The sequence below is a fragment of the Lepidochelys olivacea genome, assembly GCF_965140295.1.
Source record: "Lepidochelys olivacea isolate rLepOli2 genome assembly, chromosome: 1".
NCBI lineage: Eukaryota > Metazoa > Chordata > Testudines > Cheloniidae > Lepidochelys > Lepidochelys olivacea.
In genome coordinates, this window is record NC_140411.1 from 202832847 (window position 1) to 202859915 (window position 27069).

Below are 27069 nucleotides of genomic sequence, written 5' to 3' on the forward strand. Positions count from 1 at the left end.
AGTGAGAAGCAGTGTTGGCCAGTGGACTGGAAGTCCAGGAAATTTGGGGTTTGTTCTTGACTCTGCCACTGATTCACTATGTGACCTTGGGCAAATCATTTCACCTCTCTGTGCCTTTGTTTCTCCTCTCTCCCTTTGTCTGTCTTTCTGTGAACTCTTTGGGACAGGAACTGTATCTTATGCTGCGTGTGTACAGTACTTAGCATAATGAAGCAATGCTCTAAGATGAACAATATTACGCCCAAACAACTATGTTAACCCTTATTCAGATTTCAAAATCAAGCACTCAATCTAGGAGGTGCCTGTCACATGTAGGAGCTGTGATGTGGTGGAGGCTTTGGAGCAGGCTCAAGGAGGATGGAATCTTCAGACATTTTGGCTGCTAAATGCTAGCAACTCTCTATTGTTATGTGCAAAATGTGATTTTCTTCCCAAAGAATTAGAGCTGGTCAAATTTGGGTGGATTTTTACAGGGATGGCAAAAGGCACATCACTGACACAAAGGCCAACCCCTGGCCATATTTGAAGTCCCTGCCCCAAAGCATGGGGGTGCTAGAGAATATCAAAGAAAAGGTCCTCAGAATTTTTGAACATGGGCAAAACAATATCTTTTTCCTTTGGCTCAATCTCAGAAACGGCTGCACCATTTTGGCTGAAATTTTCTTTTAAAAAAATATCAGACTGAGGCAAAACACCTTGTAGGGAAAATTTCAGCCCAAAAGCTCAACGTTTTGCAAAGTTCTAAGCAATTGAAAACAGGGTCTGATAATGGGAAGTGTCAAGCATGCTTAATGTGTCACCCTTAAGTGAGGTCTGTCCTTAATATCCCATTTTCTATAATGGTTAGAATTATGAAGAAAGGTTAGACAAATATGTTCATGCTAGGACTCTCAGTCCTCTGTGCTCTCTTCTCCAACCCTTTTTTTTCACACACACATTATTTTTGTCCTTACTTCTACCTGTTAAAGTTGTCAAACCATATTGCCCAGAGTACACATATATATTTGCCCCATGATCTGAGTTTTTTTCTGTGTGTGTAAGGGTGTGGGTAGCTGTTTGTGTGGTTCTGTCAGGGAGGGGTGGTGTGGGTGACAGGAAGTGGGTATTGATGGCTGAGCCTGTGGTTGTTGTGCAGCTGTTTAGTCAGTGCCGGAGGGGGAGGGAGATGTGTGTGAGAGGGTCAAGCAGGTGTGTACACTACTATATAGGGCAAATTGTGCATTGTGTGTATTTGTAGACAGTGTCCTCATTAGAAATATTGCTCTTGCTTTTCAAGATCTACTTTCCAGATCAAATTACCTATTTTGGGGGCAAACTTACGGTTTGAATTGAGTTTGAAACCACTGACCAAGTTTCATTCTCTAACTCACCGATGTGCCACATGGGTTCACAGTTCGGTTTTCCTCTGCCTCAGATAGTGGGTAAAAGAAAGGCCATGCCTCATGTAATCTCAGATCTTATATTGTTAATATGAACGAACTACCTCCCAGGTTTCAAAGATTCAGCAAATTCATTTGGGCAACAGCCATCTTACATTTTCAAATGTGGTGGTTGCTCTGCACTTTCTTAAAATCAGTCCTCTCTAAGGCATCACAAGTTGGGCACTCAGAAATTGAGGCATCCAAAATCAATAGTCGTTTTTGAAAATCTTAGCTTAGGACCCCACATAAAAAAGCAGCAATTCCAGTTTTAAATGAGAAAAACGTTTTCCACTGGTCGTTGGCTTGGCTGTTACACAATCCCCAATGCTTTAGGACAGGGATCGGCAACCTTTGGCACGCAGCCCGCCAGGGTAAGCCCCCTGGCGGGCTGGGCCTGTTTGTTTACCTGTCACGTCCTCAGGTTCGGCCGATCGCAGCTCCCACTGGCCGCGGTTCACCACTCCAGGCCAATGGGGGCTGCGGGAAGTGGCAGTCAGCCTGTCCTGTTGAGGTGCCCACATTCGAAAATTGGACAGTTTGTTGCCGTTGAACCTTAAGTGGCAATTATGGTGCAGTAACTGGAGACTTGTATGGTAATAATTATATTATTACTGGGGATAATAAAGGATAGATTCTGTTTTTTTTCAAGTTAGATTCCAGGTAACATGGTAATTACTTTTGGATCCACTAAGAGAAATATCAAGAGTTGGCTGAGTTTTTAATTGTGTTTAATATGCATTGTGAATTTAGCCCTTTTTTCTGTTCACAAACCAATCCGTTTCTTTGAATGGCCGTGTTACTCCTAAGTATTCAGTAAATAGTTTATGCGAATGAATTTCACATTGTAGGCAAACTGTTCATTTGGACTATTTGTTGTGCGATATTTGAATGTCACATGGAGTTGTTCCCTGCTGAGTGATGGAAACATTTTACATAGGAGAGTAACAAACTCATCTTCCTGTAGGAATTTTTTGGATGTTTAATAAATTGTGCTTAAATTCCTGATTAACTTTCAAGATTTGCAAACGTTTTAATGGATATCTGCTGGGCTTCTGAATACTCATGAATAACATGATCCTACAAATTAGTATTTATTATTTGTATTATGATAGAGTGTACTGGTATGTGTACATTGCAATAAAAAACCTCATGGCTGCACAGACACACTGAGTGGCTTGCTGCCCAGTGAGTTTGTTACAGAGCTGGGACTACAAGCATGGGGTGAGATTCTGACCCTATTAAAGCCAACAGAAGTTTTGCCATTGACTTCAGTGGAGTCAGTATTTCACCTCCAGTCTCACGAGTGCCAGCCAGTACCTTAACCACCAGATGGTCCTTCCTTTCTCAAATAGTAGCAAACTAACCTCCCCACTTCTACTTCTGAAAACAATCTTCAGTCACCATTTGTATTTTTCAACCAGTGCTATAATCGGCTGGAAACTTAATTACTATTCAGCTGGTGCATATTTTCCAAAATTAAGTTGCCCTAAAATGAAACGGCCATCACACAAGATCTTTGGCCCTGTAACTGAAAATACTTCCCATTTGTTTGGTTTAAGTTTAATTAAAAAGAAGAAAAAGTTAGGTTTTAAAAAATGTCCCAGTCTTACCAGGCCCGCTTGCACGGTTTCCTGTTTCTTTATTTCAAAATTATACAAATGAAAACCAAACAATTAAAATTACTTTAAAAAGTTGTGGCTGGGGCTCACATCGCAATTACATCATTTCCAAACCACCCTGTAATCACTTCTCTCTCATAACAAAGATCAAATATATTACGCATCATAGCTGGCTAAATGACATTTGAAATCACTATCACTTATACATCACTGTAGGTCAGGGTGGGCAAACTTTTTGTCCCAAGGGCCACATCTGGGTATGGAAATTGTATGATGGACCATGAATGCTTATGAAATTGGGGGTTGGAGTGCGGGAGGGGGTGAGGGCTCTGGTTGGGGGTGGGTGCTCTGGGGTGGGGCCAGAAAGGAGGGGTTCAGGGTGTGGGAGGGGGCTCCGGGCTGGGGCACAGGGTTGGGGTGCTGGGGGTGCGGGCTCTGGGATGGGGATGAGGCGCTGGGGGTGCAGGAGGTTGCTCTGGGCTGGGATGGAGGGGTTTGGATGGCGGGAGGGGGATCAGGGCTGGGGTAGGTGGTTGGGGTGAGGGGGGGGGTCAGGGGTGCAGGCTCTGGGCGGCGCTTACTTCAAGCAGCTCTCAAAAGCAGTGGCATGTTGTCCTCTGGCTCCTATGTGGAGGCGCAACCAGGCGGCTCTGCACACTGCCCTGTCCAGAGGTGCCACCCCTGCAGCTCCTATTGGCTGCAGTTCCCAGCCAATGGGAGCTGCGTACAGAGCCCCCTGGCTGCCCCAATGTGTAGGAGCCAGAGAGGGGACATGCCACTGCTTCCGGGAGCCACGTGGAGCAGGGCAAATCCCTGATCCCACTCCCCAGCTGGAGCAATGGAGCGGGGAAAGCCCTGGACCCCGTTCCCTGGTGGGAGCTCCCTGGTGGGAGCTCAAGGGCCAGATTAAAACATCCGGATGCAGCCCCCAGGCCATAGTTTGCCCTCCCTTGCTATAGGTTTACATGGCGCTATGAAAACTAATAAAAACCTAACCGCTCCCTACCTATAGGTCCTTACACTCATGATTAGAAATAAGCAGAAATAATGCACAAGCAAAATTGCCATTGTCAGGACTTAAGGTAAATATTGTTTAAGTGGAAAAAACATATAATCAACTTCACACACTGTCTGAGTGAAATAAGCATGCTCAAAATGTATTGTTATAACATGATGGCTTGTGACCAATCAAAATATAAGTGTAAAGTGTTTTGTTTTGTTGGACTAGTTTTTTTCCCTTTTATATCCCTCTAAACTAAGCTTTCACTGTGGCTTTTGTGAAAGACCCTGCTCAACTTTTGTAATGTTTTGTGACCTCATTCAGTTGTATTAGAGACAGATGCTACAATGACTGGGGAGGCAGCCATGGTAAGATTTTGTAGGCAGAGTGGATTCAACTCTCATATTTTTTTAAAGCTCTCAAGAGGAAAAAAAATAGTAACCTAAAGTTTAAAATTATTAGAGTTGTTCTTACTCTAATTTTATTCCAGAGAGATTGCTATGCTTCATGTGGGTAAAGAGGTGAAGGGAAATAATTGGTATTGTAGGGATCTGAGATAAAGAATTACCTGTATTGATTTTTTTTTAAGGCAATCCTCCTTTAAAACATCACCCACGCTTCTTGTGGAATATAAACAATGAATAAACTTCCTGGTCTAGAGATTTCAGACTTTTTTTTAATAACAAATTACATCATTTAATGAGTTGATAAAAGCAGGAGTATTGTTGAGAAATCTGGTCTGGTCTGGTCTACTGTTTTCATGCTTCTTCATTTGTTCCTTGTCTTGGGAGAGTCCTGCAGTGAGGTTGAAGGCTTGTTTAGATAAGAGATGTGGTGCTCTCAAGGAATTTCTGATGTGATGGGATTAGAATCTGAAGGGAAGCTTTGCCTGTTTTCAACCGTTGTAGGTTTGAAAATAGAGAATACTAGGGTTCATTCTCGGTCTGTGTGGGTCTGAAAAAGGGAGCAAGGGGGAAAAAAAATCAAATGCAAAGAATAGGGTGCAAAATGAAGTAATTGTGGGGAGGGGAAGCACATAGAGAAAGGGAGAATGTGTGTGGTAGGGAGGTCAGAAAGAGGGGAAGAATAGACAGGCAGATTCTAACAGAAAAAGAAGTTGATTCAGTTGTTGTTTTTCAAAGCTGTCTAGGGGATTTAGTCACACATCTTCTATTAAAATTAATAGAAGATCTATGGCTTAAGCCCCCAGGCAACTAGAGCACACTTTTGTACTGGCTTAATTTTTGGCATGCTTTTCCATCCCAGTACCTAGAATTTCCCTTTTAGGGAGGAGAAAACTATTTTTAAAAACCCAAAACAAATAATTTAAGGACCGCTACCCCATTAATTACAAGCACTTGCAGCATAGCAGAGGATTGGAATAGAAATGGTTGTTGTTTTTAAACATGTCATGTGCAGGATGATTTCCTCCCATAGCAGAGCTACATCTCTTCACTTTAAATAGTTACAAATATCTGTAAGATCTCTTTACTTATATTGAAAATCATGAATTGCAACATGTTCATTTTATCACATGGTGATGATTATCAAATGATTTCTGCCCTCTAAACCCTACTGTGGGTTTTGCAATAGCTAGTTTTGGATCTAGAAAGGCTAAATGCAAAAGGGGAAAAAAAAGGAATAAAGAAAGGTAAAATTGTAAAAACTCAGGAAATTCAAAAGTGAAGTTTCTTATCTTTCAAATGGCAATCTCTAAACATTGCAAATCCTGGATGCTTTATGGTATAGATTTATTATTTTTATTACAAGCGATAGTAGATTAAGCTACATATTTAACAAGTAAAGCAGGAATATGGGACATGTTGCAACAAAATGAGTTAACATTTCTAGTACAACCTTAGTTCTCAGCGTTTTAACTGTATAAACCTAACATTGGGCTACCTTTTAGGGGTGAGTATTTACATGACTGTGATTTTAAAATTGTAAAAGGGGGAGAAAATGAAAAAACATGAAATTAGTTGGCTTTACAGAATTTATAGTCCCAATCTGTGGAATTTACATGCTCCTCCAGTTTTGCCCATAGTGATAAAAACCATCCCATTTGCCATCAGAGCTGGCACTATCTGGACAATTGGTATGTTTGCTACAGCATATCAAATGTACAGTTTGATGGCATAGGCATTTCTAAAAGATCACTGGTGGTTTAACCACCAGCAAAAATAAGAACCCTGCAATTGCTGCAAACCTGTCTTCTGTGAATATTCACTCACCTTTTTAACAAACTAACTTTTGTGTTCCCTTCTATGAACATTCATGTGACTGAATCTTGCTAGCATGAATGTTTACAGAAAACAAATTCCAAACTCAAGCATTCAAATACTTGTGGGACAGACATTTTAATTTCGCTTTCCATGAACATCGGCACCTGAAACCTGACTGCAGCAGCTGCACTCCTCCGATCTAGGAACTGTAATAATACCAGGTGGCCGAAATGATTAACTGCAGTAAGCAACACGAGCTGAATTTTGGATTTCGAACAACACAGCATTGCCAACTCAATCATTCAAAAATCATGAGTCAAGCCCCAAAATATCATGGTTGTTTTAACAACAAATATTTTATGAAAATAATAAATGTTGGCTTCTTTTTATTTGCCATTTAGCTTTGAGCCTCCAAGTTACACTTGGGTCACATTTTCCAGCTTTTCTCTGCAACTGTGAGGGCTAGAAACTTATTTTAAATAAAATTTAGGATTCTCTCATAATTTCATGCTTCCAGAAGCTGGGGCTTTAAGAAAAACATGAAATATTGTGAGACTCATGATAAAACTGTGAGAGCTGGCAACACTGGAATGAATAAACAAAATTCTCAAAATCAAAAAACCTCAACAAATTTTGAATAACAAATACATGTTGAGAAAATCATGACTACTTGATAGATTTTCCACAAACAAAAAAGAAGGTAAGCTCAATAAACACATTATTCTTTCTGAATTATTTGCTTCACTCTAATGAGAACCTATGCATTTGCACTCACAGACTTCCTCAGTGTGACAAGCTAGTTCTGAATCTGGTGAGTTGCTCTATAGTTTGTAGTTATTTGTGCAGAGCATTGGGATTTTGATTTTAAGCATTTGTGTGTATTTCTCTGTAGGCTAGTTTTAGATCTGCTCAACGTAATTACACAGTAATCTGCAGAACCCTGTAGTTATCCTATAGTTACAGTGTTATATTCCAGTTATAACTATATAATAAAAGGAAATTAACATGATATTTTCTTCTGTAACTAGAAGTACAACCATATTATACTTTCTCACTCATTCTCTCTACCCCTTTCACACTCACACTCTTTTTTTTTTTTTTTTGCCTTCATGCTTTTTCTGTGGACCTTTCTTCCCCCATTACCTCTTCATTGGAAGAAATGTCTCCTTCCAAAGTACCCGCTCCTCTCAGAATGACAGAGAGCGCCTCCGTTTCCTAATGGTATCCTCCCCATGAATAAAAGTGGACATGGAATGGCTGATGCGAGTGTTCAAGCTGTCAGAACTGCTCCCAGTGCTATGGCCCTTCACCCATGGACACAGGCACCGCAAGATGTTCCTGTGGATATAGCCATCAAAGCAGTAGTAGATGAAAGGGTTGGCACAACTGTTGGCAAATGCAAAGGGGCTGCTCACTTCCATGCCCGCCTGGGCAAGGACATAAGGAAGGCAGAAAGGTGGCTTCAGGTCCTGGAGCCCAGAGATGATAGCCAGAAGCTTGAAAATGTTGTACGGAATCCAGGAGAAAACAAAGGCAGCCACTACAATGAAGACAATCTTGATAGATTTCCTCAGCTTTTTGTCATGTTTCCCAGATTTCTGGTAATGCATGCAGAGCTTCTTGGTGATGGAGCAGTAGAAGGTCAAGATGCTCAGCAAGGGGAAAAAGAAGGCCAGAATTAACGTTACCAGTGACACAATCCGTTTAGCGGGTGTGAGGTCCACATCTATGCAGTAAGCCTGGCCATTATATTGCCTCAGTTCTCTGGACAGAAGTGTGGGAAGCCCTAGGAGGCAGGAGAGGATCCAGACACAGATGCAAAGTCCATTAGTGTAGAATCTTGTTCTGACTTTCCTGGCTACAGAGGGGTGCATGATGGCCAGGTACCGGTCAGCACTCATGCAAGTGAGGAGGAAGATACTGCAATACATGTTGACTGAGATGATGTACGAACTGCCCTTGCAGAGAAAGGAGCCTGACCTCCAGACCCCCAGCCAGATCTCCTTGTGCACCCAGAGTGGCAATGTGAGGAGGAAAACAAAGTCAGAGGCAGCTAAGTTGAGGATAAAGATGTCGATCAGCCTGCGGACTCGAAATTTGAAGACCAGGGCTCCCATCAGGATGGCATTGCCAACGATTCCCACCAGGAACACAGTGGCATACAGAATAGGAAGGAAAATGCCCATATATGGTATGTACAGAGCTTGGCAGTACTCTTCAGGACTCTCCGTGGAAAAAGAATATTCATAGCTATCGTTATAGCTTAAAGTTGTCTCAGACATCTTAAAGAAAAATCTGACCAATCTGGATGAGCTGTCACCACCCTTACTCTTATTATCAGAGACAGCAGAGTGCTGATCTTTCTTCTTTTTTTCCTAAAGATCTTAAGAAACCTCTTAAAACAAAAAACCACCACCCCCACCCCACCCTTTGATATTCACAATTCTGCATCCTTCTCAGCCAATCATATAAAGACAAGCAAAGGGAGAGTCTGATTAGTCAAACCCACACAAGTCAGATGTTTTGTAGGAGTCAATTGGGTTGAGTTGGGTTTTTTTGGCTAACTGATTTTTCTCTTCATTTTGCATTTGACCATGATGCCTTTTAAGGTTTGTTTTTTGTGGGTTTTTTTTGTTCTTTTAAGGTTCTGAACTGTTTGGGTAAGGTTTTTTCCTTTCTTTCTCTTTAAGCGGGATATTATAATAGGTGAGAAAGTTTGAGGTGATGGAGAGAAACCAGGAAGTGGTTAATTCAGCATTATGTTCTTTTATTTCTCTATCTCTTGGATAAATTGTTGTTAGTCTGTTTATATATTTTTCTGAGACTTGGAGGTTTATACCTTGGATTATTTTGTCAACTGATTTTCTGGTTAGAGTGACTATCACCTATATAAATGCGACTAGGGAAAAGCTGTTTAAAACCATGCCTTCTCCATTCTAACCTGTAGCAGCAAATCCTGCTATTGCAGTCCTTGGATCTGCACACAGAGTCTTGCCAATGCATATCAGTCTTGACCTTCAGCACTACCTGCTATTCCATTTCTGGATTCATCTCTGTGTGGCTCAGAGTCAGAAAGAGTCCTTGTTTCCATTTTCTGCTGCAGTTTCAAGTCTAAAATTGCTCTTCCTTCCCCATCGCCAGCTCTGCCTAAGTACCTCACTCCTGACCTCCAAAATGCCTGTTTATTCCAGTCCTGCCTCCCCCTGGCACTGCAAATTCCATGCAGTTCTGGTGCGTAGCTCCTATGATATTCCCTCTTGCTGTCATACTGAAAGCTTTGCTAATTCATTTAATTTCTTATCTGCAACATCTGCTGCTATTCCAATTCTGAGCTACCCCACATACAGCCCTGTCAGCATTGCTTAGTTTGGATTTTAAATCTCTGTTTTAAAGTCCTTGATTCCAATACAGCTTTGCCAATGCCAATATTTCTAAACAGCAACACATCTGATTATTCTTTTATTGGTCTTCACCCTGTTCAGCCAATAAACCTTAGTTCTGATTTCCAGCCACTCTCCCCTGTCTTCTTCCAACATTCTCCTCCACTCACCCCTGCAGCTTTAGATCTGCAAACTCCCCAGCTTTTCCAGCCCTGCGCCACCACATAACTCTGCCAATGCACCTCAGTCTTGATGACCAGCACCCTCAAACCTGCAGCAGCCACATGGATTCTGAAATGGTCTTTCAAGAGAAATGAGCTAGTCTTCAGAGCTTAGAACATTTAAAATTACAGTGCACAAACTCCACAAAGTATAGTTACAGTGTAGTACCTGTCCTTCCCAGGCACAAGGATAGACTAGATTTATGAATCATCAGTGATCCAGGGAACTTTCCCATTGGTCCACTGAATGAAAGATGTTGAGAGCCAACTGGTTTGGGATTTGGTGTTTTTTGGATATGAGTTTTATGGTCTGTGAAAAGATCTCTGTTATGAAGTGATCATAAAATAGAAAGGTTAGAGACCCCTTGGACCAAACAAGATAAAAGATCTTTCGCATTTCTTATTTCTGTGATTCTGTGGCACAGTGACTAGAGATGGCTGAAAAATAGGAATAATTTTCGCAAAACTTTGTCCCCATATTTCTTTTAAAAATGTTAAATTCAGAAGTTTTCAGCCAGCTCTAATAGTGAGTTGAGAACTGGGCCAGTTTCGTTTCATTTCTATTCAAAGGGACTTTTTCTTTCAAAAATCACTTGCAAAATTGTATACCTAGATGAGATGGGCATTCCTTTCCCTTCAGTCACTGTGTCAGGAAATATTCTAAATTAAAATTAGCTCCACAATAATTCCAGCATGCTAGCAAATACGTATGGTATGTTCCTCTATAGTGTATTTAGAACTAGATTCAGGGGAAGCTCATTAATGTGTGCAGCATCTCTCAACATTAATGATTTAATAGCAGTTTCTCCTTAAGATTAACTTTTTCCACAATTCTCACAAGAAGTGAATCAGTCATAAATATTTAAAAAGACCTTAACTGAGTCATCAAGATATGCATGTGCCCAAACTGAAAAACTACATAGTTGTACCTTTGTAGTTTCACAGTCCATCCCTTCCCTACAGCTTGTTAAACTTATTTGTTTAATTAAAAATTAGAGTGTAGCTGTTTGCAACAGGGATCATTTCTATTTGTTCTACAGAGTATCTAGCATGCTTTCTGGGTTCTGTAGTGAATTACCATATTACTAACAATTATTTTTCAAATAATTCAGAACATTTATAAGTCCAATATGAAGCATTATCATAAATAATTAATAAGTGATCTATAATTGTCAAAAAAAGCAGCAAAAAAGTATCTTGAATGTATTAGCCTTGCTTTTGTATTGTGTTGATTCAGTAAGGACTCTGAATCATGTAGGGCCAGATTTTCTGGCATCCACAACTACAGCCAGGTTTTCAGTAGAACTTAGCTCCCATTTATGCACCTAAATTAGGACCAGATTTTTCAAATGTGCTCAGTACTTCTCAGCCATCATTGTGACCAGATCTGTGGCCAGATTTTCAAAAGGCTCAGCTAAGATTGTTTGAAAATGCAGCCACATGGGAGCTAAAGTCTTCTGAAATCTGGCCCTAAATTCAGTCATTTCTAACACTAGTTTGAATTAGCACCATTCTCCTTTAATGGTTATATTTTTGCAATGTTCAAAAAGGCATCTTGGGACAACTTTACATACATTTGTCATGCTTAAAATGTACTCTAATTGCCTTTGATATAGAACTAATATTACCTCAATATGTGCAGTATTCCTAGTCTTCCCTGTGGGAAAAAACAAGGTAATTTAAGGCAGAATTAGGACGCTCTTAAGCATGATGGCTGTAAGTTGAAGTGCAATTGTGTTTCCCCTAAAGCTACAGCAGCTTTGCAGAAACTAGCGATCATACAGATGATTTCCTTGTTCTCAGTGCTGAAAGGCTTATAGTACATTTGTGATACTAGCCTTCTGATTCTGTGACAAACTCAGAAATGAGATACATGGCCACACTATCAGCATAGGAAGTCTAAGGCAATATTAATTTTAATATCTTGAATGCAAATAAAGTTAGATTCACGATTCAGCATTTCCAACATCAAAATTTTTAATCGGCTGATAGTCTCTCTGTTTATATATACTTATTAAATGTGTTTTTCTTGTAAGTTTTACATGTGCCGCAAGCTTTTTGCCTGGGGTGTTTATATAAAATGAAATAATAAATACATCAAATAAAAAGTGACAGTAATAAACAGTGAGATAATATAATAACAGTGAGGGGGAACAGAGGTAAATTCGGATATAAAACAGAATGCAATAACTCATAACTGGATACAGTTCAGAAGCCCGCACTAGGGAAAAGAAGCAGGATCTGCCCACCCATTAAAGAGGAAAAAATGTATAGTCTTGCCAACACTGACTATGGTAAGTTTGCAGGCACCCAGCTAATACAGATTCCAGCCTGGGGTCTCTCTAACACTTGTCATTGTAATAGCAAGAGGCATGCCAGCTGAGAGGGGTTATTTTCTCTATCTGGTACCAGTTTAGGATACCTGAAATGCTGTGTATGCCAGATGTAGGACATGTTGTCCTCTGTAGGGTCTTGAAGCAATGGGGAAGCTGTAACACTAGTTAGGGTAAGAACTGCAGGCACTGAGTCAATAGTTAGGCAAGGGGGTAATTTTGTAGATGGAAGGTGGATGGAGGTGATAACCTGGGCTATTCTTCAGGAAGGTTATGGCAGATGTAGGGCACATTCTCCCCCTTTGGGTTTCTCTCCTAGTGGAAATTACCGTTGGCAACTTAGGTTTGGAAAAACAGAATCGATCTGTTGGTTGGCTGGGCCTTGGGCCATTGGTAAAAAAATAAATAAATAAAGAGGACAGAAGAAGCCAACAGTGAGCAGGAAAAACCATCTGAAGAATTCTAATGGAGTCTACTGATGTTTCTACTGTGGTTTAGGGGCATTAGAAATGCTGATCATTAGAGTGGGTTGCAATTTTTTAACCAAAAATTTTAATTACAAATGCTCTTTGTACATAGATATTTGTTAAAAAAATCTATTTTTGCTATTTTTTATAAAACTGTTGAATTAGCCTTCATTATCTTTCCATTCAAGTATTAACAAATCTTGTTCAGAACCAGTATTTTATCTTTAAAAGATGAATTTTTGCAAAACTTTTAATCAATATTTATTATAAAAATCATTTTGCCTATTTTAAAAATAGCAAATTTTCCAAAACAAATTTTTATTTTTAGATACATTTTAAAAAATCCTGCTATGTGGCTAAAATGACCAGGCAAATATTATACAGAGGGGAAAGGGGAAAATAAGAGAAAATGAAAAACAGAGGAGAAAAAAAAATTTTTTTGTGGCCATCTGTGTAATTTTTATGTCATCTTAATCACATGGTGGGATTTTAAAAAATGTTTTAAAATTTAAATTAAATCCTTTTTTAAAATTTCCATTTCAAAAATGAACAATGCTAAACGAAAAATGTTTGAAAATAAATGGTAAAATATTGAAACAAATGTGTGTGAAAACTTTTCTAAAACAAAATTATTCTAGTTCAAATATTATTTTGAAATATCTCTCTCTCCTTCCCTCTTTCCCCCCCCAATAGCTTTCTGGGTCATGTGGACTGTGGAAGGCTTTCCAGCTGGTCAAGAGGTGGAGTTGTATGGGATTGTCCTATGGAAAGAGATGCAGAGAACCAGGATGAAGGGCAGGAAGGACATGCACTGTTGATTTGGGAGGCAGGGGGGAAGAATTAAAAGAGTCTGGTGATATTCAGCGGCTTTCAGGGTAGGACATATAAACTCTGGCAGAAATCCTGGGGGCATCTGACTTCATGTGCTGCCCCTCCCACATGGCACCTCTGATGGAGGGTTCTGTTTTAGTTTTGCACAATTTTGTAAAACCAAAGCTGGAAGTGGTTAGACTCTAGGTTTCTAATCAAAACACACTTAACATATGGATTCCTCTGCCCCTTTGAGGCCCCTCATTTAACCTGTGCAGGATGTGTAGGAGGGGTGGGGATTTTATTAAATGGGTTGAGGAGGTAATTGTTGTCAACACTTGTGAATGTATTGCTGGTCTCACCCACTTTGTTGTTTCCCTTAAAGCCCCAGCTCATGCAGCCAGGGCATTGTGTGAGAATCTCATTTGAATGGGGCAGGGAACATCTGGGAGACATGATGTCATCTAAGGAAGCTTTTAAATAATTTTTTAACTATGATTTTTACAATGTAGGCCTCTGACTGGTGAGTTGCAGGCGCCCAGCCACACTTGGGGATTGCACCCCACCTGGCAGAAGAGTTGCCCTCTTTCCTCAGGGCTGAGGAGAAGAGCCAACCAGATCCATGTGAGGAGGCCCTAGCTCTGCTTTGCCCAGGCACAAATGAAAAGGAGGACTTGTGGCACCTTAGAGACTAACCAATTTATCTGAGCATGAGCTTTCGTGCGCTACAGCTCACTTCATCTGTATGCATCCGATGAAGTGAGCTGTAGCTCACGAAAGCTCATGCTCAGATAAATTGGTTAGTCTCTAAGGTGCCACAAGTCCTCCTTTTCTTTTTGCGAATACAGACTAACACGGCTGTTACTCTGAAACCAGGCACAAATGTAGCTGTTGTGACCCTCGCCGCAGAGCTCCTCCCTGCCCCACCAGCGCCTACGGGGCAGACAGCCGAGGCAGTGACAAACTACAACTCCCAGGGTGCCGAGCGCCGTGCAGACGACAACTCCCAGGGTGCGCTGCGAACAACCCTCCATGTGAACGACAAGTCCCAGGATGCCCCGCGCCGGGCCCGCCGCGAGGGCCGAGGGGCCAGCGGGGCACTACAAGTCCCAGGATGCCCGGCGCCTGGGGGGGGGGGCGGATGAGTGTCTCCGTGCGGCTCCCGCTGCCGGCGCGGTGCGGGGGTGGGAGGCGGAAACGGCGCCGCGGAGTCGGAACGGGGGTATGAGGAAGGGGATGGTGAGTGCGGGGCGGGGTACGGGCAGTTGGGGCACGTGGGGGGGAGGTAACAGGGGGAGAGCACTGAGGGGGTACCTGGGGCGGGGGGGGGAGTCCACAGCGGGGGAGGCTAGGGGCAGGGCACTGGGGGGGGCAGGCTGGGGGGCAGGGCGCTGGGGGGGGGTTCCCCTCTTCTGCTGATTTTGTGCTTTATCGATTTTTATTCCCTTTAAAAAATTTTTTTTCACTCTCTTGAGTCACACCCCTTCTCAAATCCCCACAGTCGTCTTGTCTCAGAGGCTGTGCCTGTCACGTTTCTCCTTCCTCCGCCCCCCCCTTCGGCCAATTAAATATAATGAAATACCCCTCAACACCACCATCGCCCTTGCTAAGGGCGTGTGTGAGATAAAGGACCCTGTCAGGTTAAAAGTCGTATTCTCTCCTTTCGTTAATTTTCACCCTCTGCCCCCCCCCCCCCCACACAAACTCACTCTCCTGCTGGTAATAGCCCAACCAAAGTGACCACTCTCTTTAAAATGTGTCTGATAATCAAGGTGGGCCATTTCCAGCACAAATCCAGGTTTTCTCACCCCCCCCCCACCCCCCTCCAAAAAACCACACACAAACTCACTCTCCTGCTGGTAATAGCTCATCCAAAGTGACCACTCTCCTCACAATGTGTATGAAAATCAAGGTGGGCCATTTCCAGCACAAATACAGGTTTTCTCATCCCCCCACCCCCTTTTTTCAAAAAAACACACACACAAAAACTCACTCTCCTGCTGGTAATAGCCTATCCAAAGCGACCACTCTCCCTACAATGTGCATGATAATCAAGGTGGACCATTTCCAGCACAAATCCAGGTTTTCTCAACCCCCCCACCCCCATACACACACAAACTCACTCTCCTGCTGGTACGGTCCCTGGAGGGAACCCCCTTCAGTGTGACACTCTCCGGGGGTCCACTCTCTCTGGGGGTCTACTCTCTCGGGATTAGACCCCTCAGGCTCCTGGAACCGCACCTCTCTGAGCCTTAGAATGCCTGTCTCTCGCTGTGGGCCCCCTCAGAGAGTCCGCTTGCTCTGGACCCCCAGGGCCTCCACTCCCAGAGGGAATAATGCAACCCTGTTCCCTAGACTGGAGTGATTCTCAGCCAGCCTAAAACACAATGATTTATGAAGCGCCTGAACACAGCATAGGAAACTCTCAGGGCCCTCAGGCCTGGCCACCCTCAGCACACCACATCTAAGGGCTTGTCTACACTTATATTTTATAGCGTTCTAACTTGCTGGCTCAGGTGGGTGAAAAATCACCCCCCTGAGCGCAGCGAGTCTGAGCACTTTAAAGGTCTAGTGTAGATAGGCTCTGAGCGCTGGGAGTTGTGGAAGTGGATTACCAGGAGCGCTGGAAGACCTCTCTCCCAGCGCTCGCGTGCAACCACACTCGCACTTCAAAGCGCTGCCGTGGGAGCATTCCCGTGGCAGCGCTTTGAAATTTCAAGTGTAGACACACCCTGAGTCTCTCCTGCATCCAGGTGGACGCTGCCTGCTCTCCCTCTCCAGTCCCGAGCCCCTGTGCTTTTCAGCTGGGCATCTGATATCACCTCCCCCAATCCCCACCTCTGTCCATTGTCTTCTATCCAGGTAAACAGGGTCGCCTGGACCTCCTCTCCTCTCAGCCATCTTTTGCAACCCTCTGGCTGGAACCAGCTGGTCAGGTCACCGGGGTCCTCGCTTTGCAGCCGATTGTCCTCCCACTGGCCAGAACCGGCTGTGACTCCTGAGCTGGGCCACCCGGTCACCAGTTGCTGGGGTATCCATTCTTCCAGCCATTGGCTGGGGCCACAAGTTCCATCGCCGGCGTCCTCTGTAACAACAAACTCCCTCTCCCATCGCCTCATTAAACCAGTAACACCCAGGGAAACTGAGTCCCACCCCTTCCGCATGCAAACCATTAAAAAAACCAAGAGAACCCCCCACTTCGTCACACAGTCACTCTCTGACTGTGTGTTTTGTTAACAGGTCTAAAACTAAGGCCCTGATCAATTCCCAAGATATTTTTCCCTAGTGTCCTGAGCAAATTTCAGTTAGGGCATTTACATTCTCCCTATTTCAGTTGGATACGTTATTTACTCCTGGGGGAATTCTGCACCAAAAAATTAAAAATTCACACAATATTTTAAAATTCTGCATATTTTTTTTAAAATGACACAATATAACCATGCCAGTTTCAATTATTTTGGTAATTTATTTCAAAATATCTGTCAGCAAGTATGTCTAACAATACAGACAACAAAAAATATTCAGGAATGTTTTTTGACAAATAGATTCTTTAACAGGAATATTAATACAGAACTTTGAGTAATAATAAATTTAAACTACAATACAGAATTTATTTCCCGCACCCCTCAGAAGCAGTGCAAAGGCATGGGAAAGTCAGGAGTAATGGAGGAGCTGATGGAGAGGGAAGTAATTGCTGGGAAGGAGCCTGGGAGTGAATCTGGAGAGTTGTTGGGTGTGGGTGGGAGAAGTATGGAACAGTTTTTCGGAGGGGGGAGGGATTTTTAGGGAGTTGGGGAGCCTCCCCCATGCAAACGCCAGGTAGCCCCTAGCCTCTCCCATTCAGTCAGGCATATCTGCACATGTTCCCGTGTGTCCCTGCACCCCCATTCAGCCACTCTCCCATCCCCATGTGTCCCTGCACTCCATCCCCCGTCCCCATCTGTCCCTGAACCCCCAATCTCTCGCCTCCCTTTGCCCATGTGCCCCTGCATCTCCACTCCCATTCAGATCCTGGCTCAATGCTGTGTCTCTACTAGTTCCTGTGCCCCCGCCTGTCTCCCTGCCTCCAGCCCTTCTGAACTCAGTCTGTGTGACCCCCACAGAAGCCCTGTTTGACCTGCGTTGTCTGCTCCCCCTATCCAGCCCTCCATCCCGTGCCTCCTCACCTGGTCCCACAGGCAGGGTGCTGTGAGGAAAGCAGCCTCCTCCTCCTCCCGCTCTGTGACTGGCTGCTCCAGCCTGGAGCTTGCTGCCGTCTCGGCTGGCACCACAGCAGCTCCTGGTGGGCAACAGGTGTAATTACAGCACCTTCCCAACAGAATGTATTTTCTGCGGGGGGTGGGAGGGAGATCTGCAGGAGACATGAATTCTGCATAGCAGTGCGGAATTCCCCCAGGAGTAATTTCACTTAGAACCCTTCTAGGCTGTGAGGCTGGTTTCACCTCCTCTTTGGCCTTGCATGCTCCCATCTTTTCTGTCCTCCAGTCCTACTAAAATGTTTTTGTAAAATTCTCTTCATTTCTTGTTACTCTGACTGTGACTTGCCCCTTTTTTCAACTCTCTATGATTACTTTGCCTTTTCTTCTGTATGAAATGTAAGCTGCTTCTTGCTGAAAGCTTTCACTCCGTTCTTTATCACCTCATCCCCAATTTCATCACTTGCTGCTGTGAAAATAGCTTTTTTCTTGTGTGCGCTATCTCCTTCACCTACTCCATGCTTTAGGCATTCTCTCACTTCTTATTGTTGCAATCAATGTACATCAATCTCCCTCCCTTTTCTACTTTTAATAAAAACCCATAAAAACAAAAATATTTGACAGAGCGTTCATACTTCAGGGTCCGTATGCTGCTGTGTTGTAGTGCTTTGTGCCCATCATCCTTTTTTAGACTCTAAACTCACTTATTACTTGTTTGCCACTACCCAAATTGTATAAAACCAAGAACACTGACAGACTCACTGCTACTAAATATACCTTCTATAAAGATCCTTGTGGACAAAAGAGAAAAGTGTGAGACATTACTATGAAGCTTTATAAATCTTAATAATTCCCTCCACTCTCCCAGTCACTGAGGGTATGTCTACACTGCAGTTAGATACCCACAGCTGGCCCATGCCAGCTCATTCGGGCTCACAGGGCTCAGGCTAAGGGGCTGTTCGATTGTGGTGTAGACATTCAGGCTTGCGCTGCAGCCCAAGCTCTGGGACCCTCCCAACTCACAGGGTCCTAGAACCTAGACTCCAGTCCAAGCCTGAACACCACCACAATTAAACAGCTCCTTAGCCCAAGTCAGTTGGCATGGGCCAGCGGTGGGTGTCTAATTGCAGGGTAGACATATTCTTAATCCCTTCCCATCTTTAAATCTCAATTTAAAGGACTTCATATATGCTTTGGTACATAATTGACACTTTGTAAAGGATTTTATGGTATGACATAAATATTTAAAAATGTGCATTGTACTATGTGTTCCTCGTGTTCTCTCCCAAGCAGTTACTATCTCTGCTTCCTACTCCTACTGAGTCTTGCCTGGGGCAAGAAGCATGACTGTTTCTTTTATGTAAATGGATACACCTGTGGTAATTGAGCATGAGTGGATATCTGTTGCAAATGAAGTTGCATTGGGTGTGGGCACTGTAATGGCCGAACAGACAAGTGAAGTAGGATTACTGTGGTAGACGGGACCTTGGTTAATATTTCATCTTTAATGTTCACTGAACACTTGAGCTATTTATAATTAGGGGAGGATTCAGGATTTGGAAGGAAACATTGCTCCTTCATTGTCGCATGTTGAACGTGAAAAGGAAGCGATGTTGTTATGCATTCAGGGAGGGATTGGTCGTGGGATTAAGGGACTAGTTTATCCCAGCAGGGTCAATCTTGTGCTTGGTCTCGGGGGGGTTACTATTATTATTAATTGAACCTCTGTGTTTCTCACCTTTCTATTCCTCCCACAGCAGTTGGGACACCATGATGGATAACCGCTTTGCTACAGCTCTAGTAATTGCCTGCGTGCTCTGCCTCATTTCCACCATTTATATGGCAGCCTCAATCGGTACAGATTTCTGGTATGAGTACCATAGCTCAGCTGGAAATGCCAGCGAACTTGGCAGGAGTATTTTGGAGGAATTCACCAGTATGGAAGCAGATGAGAAGACTTATACAGATGCACTGTTCCGGTGCAATGGCACAGTTGGATTGTGGCGGAGATGTATCACTGTTCCCAAAAACTCTCACTGGTACAGCCCACCAGGTGAATTAGTGCATCCTCCAAATAGCGTTTTCCTCCACCTTCCCTGTTCCTTCCTGCCTTGAGCTGCAATTTAAGGGTTGGATATCAAACAGTATTTCCTCAAAATGGATCTGTGTCACCTCACTTTTCCAGAAAGCTTCTCTGGTTATTAAACAATTAGGGCAAATATAAGTTTTAAAGATGCAAAAGGAAAGCCTTATGCAGCTGCTAGTGAGTGTTTAGAGAACCAGTATTTGATATGTTAAGGTCTTGTCTACACTTGCAGCGCTACAGCGGCTCAGCTGCACTGATGCTTCCTATGCTGACAGGAGAGCTGCTCCCATCAGTGTAGGTATTCCACCTCCCTGAGTGGCAGTAGCTATGTCAACAGGAGAAGACCTCCTATCAACATAGCGCTGTCTACACTGGGGTGTGTGGATTTTCCTCACCCATGAGTGACGTAGTTATACCAACGTAAGTGGTAGTGTAGACCAATCCTCAGTTTCATCTTAAAGTGAGTCAGTGTAATTTGTTTTCTTCTGCACTTTGTTTTTCAACTGAAAGAAATGTCATTGTTACTTTTTCTCACTTAGAGTTTAAAAAGTGAGAGTAAATATTACTTGCAAAAGTGAAAATGTTATTGTTTCTGACAGTTTTTAAGTAACTTTTTTTTATTTGTTTCCATACTTTTTTAGAGGAAACGGTGTGGTTGAAAAGTTAAGCATTTTCTCACAATTTCTAAATGAAAAATTTTGAATACATTTAAAAATTGTGTGTTCCTGAAATTTTTCATTTAGAGACTGTTTTTTTGAAAAATGAGAAATTGTCTCAACATTTTCCCATGGAATCATTTTCAGTGAAACCCCATTTCTAATTAAGGATCTTTTTGATGAAAATTTCAACTAGCTCAACTCAAAAGCGTCTTTTAGAACTTCAGAGTGGCAATGGACAGATTTTCAATGGGAACAAACACCATGAAATGTCTAAAAATTTGTTTCAGAAATAACAGAAATAGAAGTATTTAAAAAGTGTACTTGTGTTCCATGAAATGTTTAACAAGGCGTTGAGCTCTTCACATTGAGCTAAACACCGCTGCTTTGTTTGGACGTCTAATTTAAAGACTGAAGAGCACTGACCACACAGTATTTGAAATACGTGTGGTGCAAGATACCCAATCTGTTGTATCAATAAGTACTGGTGCAGACCTTTCTAGATTGCCTGGAGGTGCTGCCTATTTTAAGTTTATGTCACATGTTGAAATAAATGCACAATACGTTTATTTTAATGGAATATCAGTATAAAGAAAACGTTATGGTCTCGTAGTTAAGCACTCACTTTAATAATTTGGTCGGCACTAGCATATTACATACTTTATTTTCAACTACCCCGACAACGTTCCTGAGGGGTCATGCAAGGGATGACACAGTTGGCTATGAAGCTAGCTTTACACAAAACTTGAGTGACCTGTATATGCCAGCACAGTTTTTCAATATTCCTCTCTGATGTAATACTTAATCTATAGGTTTCAGAGTAACAGCCGTGTTAGTCTGTATTCGCAAAAAGAAAAGGAGTACTTGTGGCACCTTAGAGACTAACCAATTTATCTGAGCATAAGCTTTCGTGAGTTACATCCGATGAAGTGAGCTGTAGCAAATAAATTGGTTAGTCTCTAAGGTGCCACAAGTACTCCTTTTCTTTTTACTTAATCTATAGTAAACGCAGTTTACTATTGTAACTCCTAATAATGAGACTCATTAAAATGAGTCAGAGTATGAGAGAGTTGTTTATCCTTCTGACAAGGGGACATAGTGCTCTTAAATCAAGAAAAAAATGAGAGTGGTGAACTGTGAAGGAATTATTTATTGCTTTGGCTGTAAATGTGTGATGTGAATTGATCCAGGGAAGCAGTGGAATAAGGGGGAGTGGCTAGTCTTTATAAAGATTACTTCTGAAAACGGTTCTCACCCTAAAAATAGCTAAAGGGATTTCTCATGTAAAAAGAACAGCAGATGCTGGATGGGAGCAGGATTGTCAAATGAAAATAAGGAATAAAACTAATGGTGGTTATTGCATTTTTTCCCCCCTCCAGAAACTGATATGGTCAGAAGCTGCATCAGTTTTTCCCTCTCTGATCAATTTGCGGAGAAGTATATGGAGCCTGGGAACCACAATAGTGGTAGTGACCTGAATCGGACCTGTAAGTGCTTTTCACCTCTGGTAGGTAGATGTGGGGGATAAAGGAGGCTGGGAAAGAAAAGAAGAGGACATTTTCATTTCCAGATTAAATCATTAGTGAGAGAATAAGGAGAGAAGTAACTATTTTGATCTGCCCACCTCAGCTAATGCTTCATATAATAACCCTGGGTATTAGTCATGACTTGAAGGCAAGGGTACGTGATTTGTTTGTTTGCTTTAGGAAAGGATTAATTCAGAGAACAGTGTTGTGGGAAAACTCAGTAAGTGAACACACATTCAAGTTCCTCCCTCTCTTTTCACAGGAGGCAGTGGTCCTTCCTAGCTCAGGTTGGAGGTCCCTGATGGAGTAGTGTATGGGAATGAACATAGATGGGCAGGGAGAATGTCAGACACTGACATGTCTTTAACATATCTGTGGATGTCTCTCTCTCTTATACACAGATCTTTGGCGTTTGCAGTTTCTCCTGCCCTTCGTCAGCCTAGGGCTGATGTGCTTTGGGGCTTTGATTGGTCTTTGTGCTTGTGCCTGTCGCAGCCTCTACCCTGCAATTGCCATAGGAGTCCTACATTTCCTTGCAGGTGGGTCCTGTTATGTGCTCCAGCCCTCTTCCTCTCCTTGCAGTGTGACTTCCCTGACCATGTCAGCCAGGGCATCTGTACTGTAAGCTGATTGTCCTGTACTGTTTATTCCCCAGGTCTGTGTACGCTGGGCTCAGTCAGCTGCTACGTAGCTGGAATTGAGCTGCTCCACAAGAAGCTGCACCCACCTGATGATGTGCAGGGTGAATTTGGCTGGTCCTTCTGCCTGGCTTGTGTCTCTGCTCCTTTACAGTTTATGGCAGCTGCCCTCTTCATCTGGGCAGCCCGCACCAACAGGAAGGAATTCATGCTCTTGAAAGCATACCGTGTAGCATAAATAGGACACTTCATTCATGGCCAGTTGCTGCTTCACAGTATTTTGTTTCAATATCATAGGCCTTTTCCCAGTCGTACCCCATCTTTCTTTTGGACAGGTATCTGCTCCATGCGCTGCGTGCTTCTTGCCAGTTGAGTTTCGGTGGTCTGCAGGCTTTGAAGACAAAGGCCTCTGGGCCAAATTACCAAACTTGAACAGCTTTCTCTTGCCAGAAGTCTGCAGAATTTTAACAGACTTTTACTGTATAATTTTTTTAAAAACCTTTTATTTGTTTGTGGAAGTAGTCTTAAGAGTTCATCCCCTTTTTTTAATTATACTACCCTAACTGGACACTCACATCTAAATCTGCTTTGAAAAAACAGGAGAGGCATTGTGGGGCAGAGGATGAATAGGGGAAGAAAAGAGGGAGATGCAGGAGAAGAATGAGAGAACTGCAGAGTGTGAATAATAGAGAATTGGGCACTACATGTTATGAGATCCCAGCAGGTGATGCACTCTAAGAGCACCAAGCAGAGATGGATGTGCAGAATTGTGTGTAGAAATGTTATAGCTACATCTGTGTTGTAATCTGGTTTGTTTCTTTCTCTCTCTTACTCTCATTAGTTTCTCCTCTCAGCCTTTTATGACCAGACTGATGTGATTGGGGCAGTCAGCTGTAGCTTTTGTGCCTGCTGTAAAATCGGGCCCTTCCTTTACTGTGTTGAAGGGGCAGGCCTCATGCAAGGTTTGGATTTAATTTGGTTAACATGTGTATGTATATGTATGTGTATATATATAAATAAATCTAACTTTTTGTAAAGCTTATTTATTTGCCCCATGTAGCACACAGCAGGTTTTTTTGAAATGTGCTGCGTGTTTCCTACCTTGCCCCACACCTGTTTAAAACACACAAATAAACCAGAGTAAAGGCTCAGAAATTTTATCAGAGTTGTTGTGAATTTGATTGAAAAAGGGAATGCCCTGAGACAGATTAATATAATATTGTCTGGTCACTGTTGTTCATAGTGCTCAAGTATGAGAGAGGGATGACCAGTTTCTATACAAAACCTTTTTCCCTTTGCCTTAGGGACTCTTTAATGGAGGAAGAGAGTGGGGTGGGTTTGTTTTTTTTAAAATCACTTCATTTTAAGGGTGCCTGTTCATCGTCACGTCTTTTGAGTGAGATGTGGAAAAACCTTAGTTCCCAGTTAGCTCATCCCGTATACAAATCTGCCCTTCAGCTGCTCAGAGTCCATCCAGCTTTTCGTTGTACGTCTTGGAGGAAAACAAGCCCAACATTCAGAGAGTAAAAAAATTCTGTTCCCAGTTGGTTAACAAGTTTTAAACCCCTTCCTTTCTTGCTGCTGGTTTGATAAAAGAAACATCTCATTGAGAGTGAATTGAGTTGTAACAACTTTCTGAACAAGAGTACCCATCAGGGTTGCATTTGCTGACTCAGCGAACCACACGGAACCTGATTCTCCTGTCTCTCTCACCTGTATAAATCTACAGTAATTCCATTTCGGTAGAGTTGCTCTGGATTTACACTGGTGTATCTGATAGCAGCAGAATTTAGCTCTTGTACCTTTGCTGGGCAGACAGAATCTTGCTATTACTCTTTTTGCAACTGTCAAAGTATGAAGAGATGAAGTTATTTTCTGTTCATTAGAAGAAAGCACTTCAGCAGAAGAAAGTATAGTATTTAAACATGTTTACACTGATACATCCTGCTGCTTAAAACTGGCATGTGCTGAGTAGCAGTGTGTGTCAGCTTCCACCCTTTTGGAATTAATCACAGTTGTGTCTACTCAAACCAAATTACTGTGTAATGGGATAAATTAAAAAAAATAAAAATGACAGTTGGAAGGACATACTGATCATGTGCAATATCTTATTATACTGTGATACACCAATATCAAACCAAGTGCTAAGGAGTGCCTGTATATAACTGTGTATACTTCAGCATCCATACTTCTATCCAAAGGTACCATACAGCCAGCATGAGTGTTCACCATGGCGTTGAGAAATGGACAGAGCAGGCTTTGGAATTCTGCCAGCCTTCGCTAAGGATAATATCAATTTCCAAAGCCTCTTGCAGCAATAATGTTAACACCTAGTACTCACAGTGCTTCATGGGTGCTAATAGAATAGCCATTATGGGATATTGAACTAAAAATCTGTGATACAGTCGCTAAGTTAGTGCTGTGTTGTAAATTTGGTGCTCTGATCCTTGCACCTGTGGGGGTAGTGATTTATTATCAGTGCAGGGAGCTTTACAAAATGAAAGAAGGCAGATATGGCTGTGATACCAGAAAGTGACAATCAGCCTAAAGCCAACAGCTGAAATGTCAGCTGCTGCATAAAAGGGAAATTAGCATCCTGTTGTTTGGTAGTTCCTTTCCCTCTGTTCTGAAAAGGTCTAGAATGGTGATGCCTCCTTCCTTCCCCAAAATGTCCCAACAGAGCCAATATCTACTCCAAGAGAGCAATGAATTCTTCTGTGCAGAGCTAAGAGTAACCAGGGAGCTTCTAGTTGCTAGTTTGTGACCTGATCTGTGTTTTTCAGACATGTTAGTTTCCTGGGTGGGGTGATCTTTTTCCTGGTTGTTTCCTTCCCCTTTCCTCTTAAAAGCTAAGGCATTTGAACCCTCACCTGGACATTTGTCTGCTTGGGTCAAAAGGAAAGAAGATGCTGCTATTCTCCCCCACTGAAAAGGCAGAGGAGCTGCTATTGCCTGGAAGTCTCTACCAAGTCCTCTCTGTGCTCTTACTTAATAAATGGTTGGTACTGTAGCTCTCAGCTTTCCTGTATCAGGTCTGGGGCAGTGCAGTTTACAGGCAAGCTAGCTTTTTTTGTTTCAATCAGATGATTGTCAAGGTTCTGGATCCTTGATCCTCTTTTAGCCTAAACCGTGGGACCCTTCTCTCTTTTTGGAGCCACTTTTTTTTTTCCTCCTGAAGTGTAAATCTGTAGTTGTTTCTCAAATGCTGAAGCACTCTTTCTTTTTTCCCCCTTTTTCTTTTTTGACACTTTGTTGTGGGTGTCCACCCACACAAGGCCTGAATGGGTAAATTAGGCCAATTAACCTATAAGCTGCACCTAGAGGAAAGCCAAGGAGTGCTAAGGCCTAGTTGGCTGAGGAAGTCCAGCTGGGGGAGGAGTTGGGCCAGATTTATAAAGCCAGGAAGCTGGCAACAGAAAAGGGCTGCAGGGAAGTAGTCTGCAGTCACTCCCTGGGAGAAGGGAAGTGTGGTTGGGGCTACAGAGGCAGATAGCCTACAGTTACTCTCTGGGAGGTGGGAGCTTGGGCTGGCAAACCCAGAGCAGTGGGGAGAGCCAGAAGGTATAGAAGCAGCTCAGGGAAGGGCAGCAAGGTTCAGGAGGGATCAGATGACGGTTGACTAGCCTCCCTGAGCTGGAACCCTGAGTAGAGGGCAGGCCTGGGTTCTGCTACCAGCCACTCAGGGAGTGGCACCTGTGGCAGTGAATGGGAGGGTTGCCTAAGACTGCTGGCGAGAAGAGACTTTGACTCACCCCCGGAAAGGGACACAATATAGCGACCTGGCCAGAGGCCTGAGTCACGAAGAGGAGGCTGCAGTTCCTGGAACTAGAGTGGAGAAGCGATGGAGTGCTGGATGGTGTTGGCCTGGCAGAGCTTATCCCCAGAACCACAACAAGGCAGTACCATCTACCAGTGAGTAGAGCCCTTTGTCACACACTCATTACTGGGGCCCTACCAAATTCATGGTCCATTTTGCTCAATTTTACGGTCATAGGATTTTAAAAATCGTAAATTTCATTATTTCAGCTATTTAAATCTGAACTTTCAGTGTTGTAATTTTAGGGGTCCTGACCCAAAAAGGTGTTATGGGGAGGGCCACATCAGAGTTCCAGAACTGTATGGAGGGCCGGGTAGGGAAGGCTGTGCCTTCCCAAACAGCCTGCCCCCTGACTGCCCCCCTCAGAACTCCTGACCCATCCAACCCCCCTGCCCCCTGACAGGCCCCCAGGACTCCCACACCTATCCAACCATTCTCTGTCCCCTGACCGCCCCCCAGCACCTCCACCCCATCCAACTGCCCTCTGGCCCCTGATTGCTTCCCGGGACCCCCTGCCCCTTATCCAACCTCCCTGCCCCCTTACCATGCGGCTCACCGCACCAGGACTGGCAGCTGTAAGTAGTACACCATAAATAGCCCATTCCTACAGGGAGCAATTTAATACCCTACACAGGTGGTTCTCACAGTTGTGCTGCCCAGCAGGAGCTCGCAGCCCC

General features: G+C 43.1%; 2 protein-coding genes across 3 annotated transcripts; one reads left to right on the forward strand and one right to left on the reverse strand.

The window, feature by feature from the left end:
• Positions 1–7449: 7449 nt before the first annotated feature.
• On the reverse strand, positions 7450–8544 carry GPR15 (G protein-coupled receptor 15; the record flags this gene model as incomplete). Its single annotated transcript, XM_084614037.1, has 1 exon — positions 7450–8544. The coding sequence occupies one exon, from the start codon at positions 8542–8544 to the stop codon at positions 7450–7452; it is 1095 nt and encodes a 364-aa protein (XP_084470163.1).
• A 6073-nt stretch (positions 8545–14617) lies between these two features.
• On the forward strand, positions 14618–24634 carry CLDND1 (claudin domain containing 1). Of its 2 annotated transcripts, none has more exons than XM_084637177.1 (5): positions 14618–14712; positions 19427–19722; positions 21791–21898; positions 22339–22476; positions 22593–24633. In XM_084637177.1, the coding sequence occupies exons 2-5, from the start codon at positions 19440–19442 to the stop codon at positions 22811–22813; spliced, it is 750 nt and encodes a 249-aa protein (XP_084493303.1). In that variant the 5' UTR covers positions 14618–14712; positions 19427–19439; the 3' UTR covers positions 22814–24633. The 2 variants fall into 2 exon arrangements, with proteins under 2 accessions (XP_084493303.1, XP_084493304.1); XM_084637178.1 differs by having other exon boundaries at positions 14620–14712; positions 19430–19722; positions 22593–24634.
• The last annotated feature ends 2435 nt before the right edge of the window (positions 24635–27069 follow it).

Coding starts and splice junctions, on each gene's coding strand:
- CLDND1 (XM_084637177.1), top strand. CDS start 19,440: ATGATGGATAACCGCTTTGCTACAGCTCTAGTAATTGCCTGCGTGCTC. Junction 21,899..22,338: donor TAGTGACCTGAATCGGACCT/GTAAGTGCTTTT, acceptor TCTTATACACAG/ATCTTTGGCGTTTGCAGTTT. Junction 22,477..22,592: donor AGTCCTACATTTCCTTGCAG/GTGGGTCCTGTT, acceptor TTTATTCCCCAG/GTCTGTGTACGCTGGGCTCA.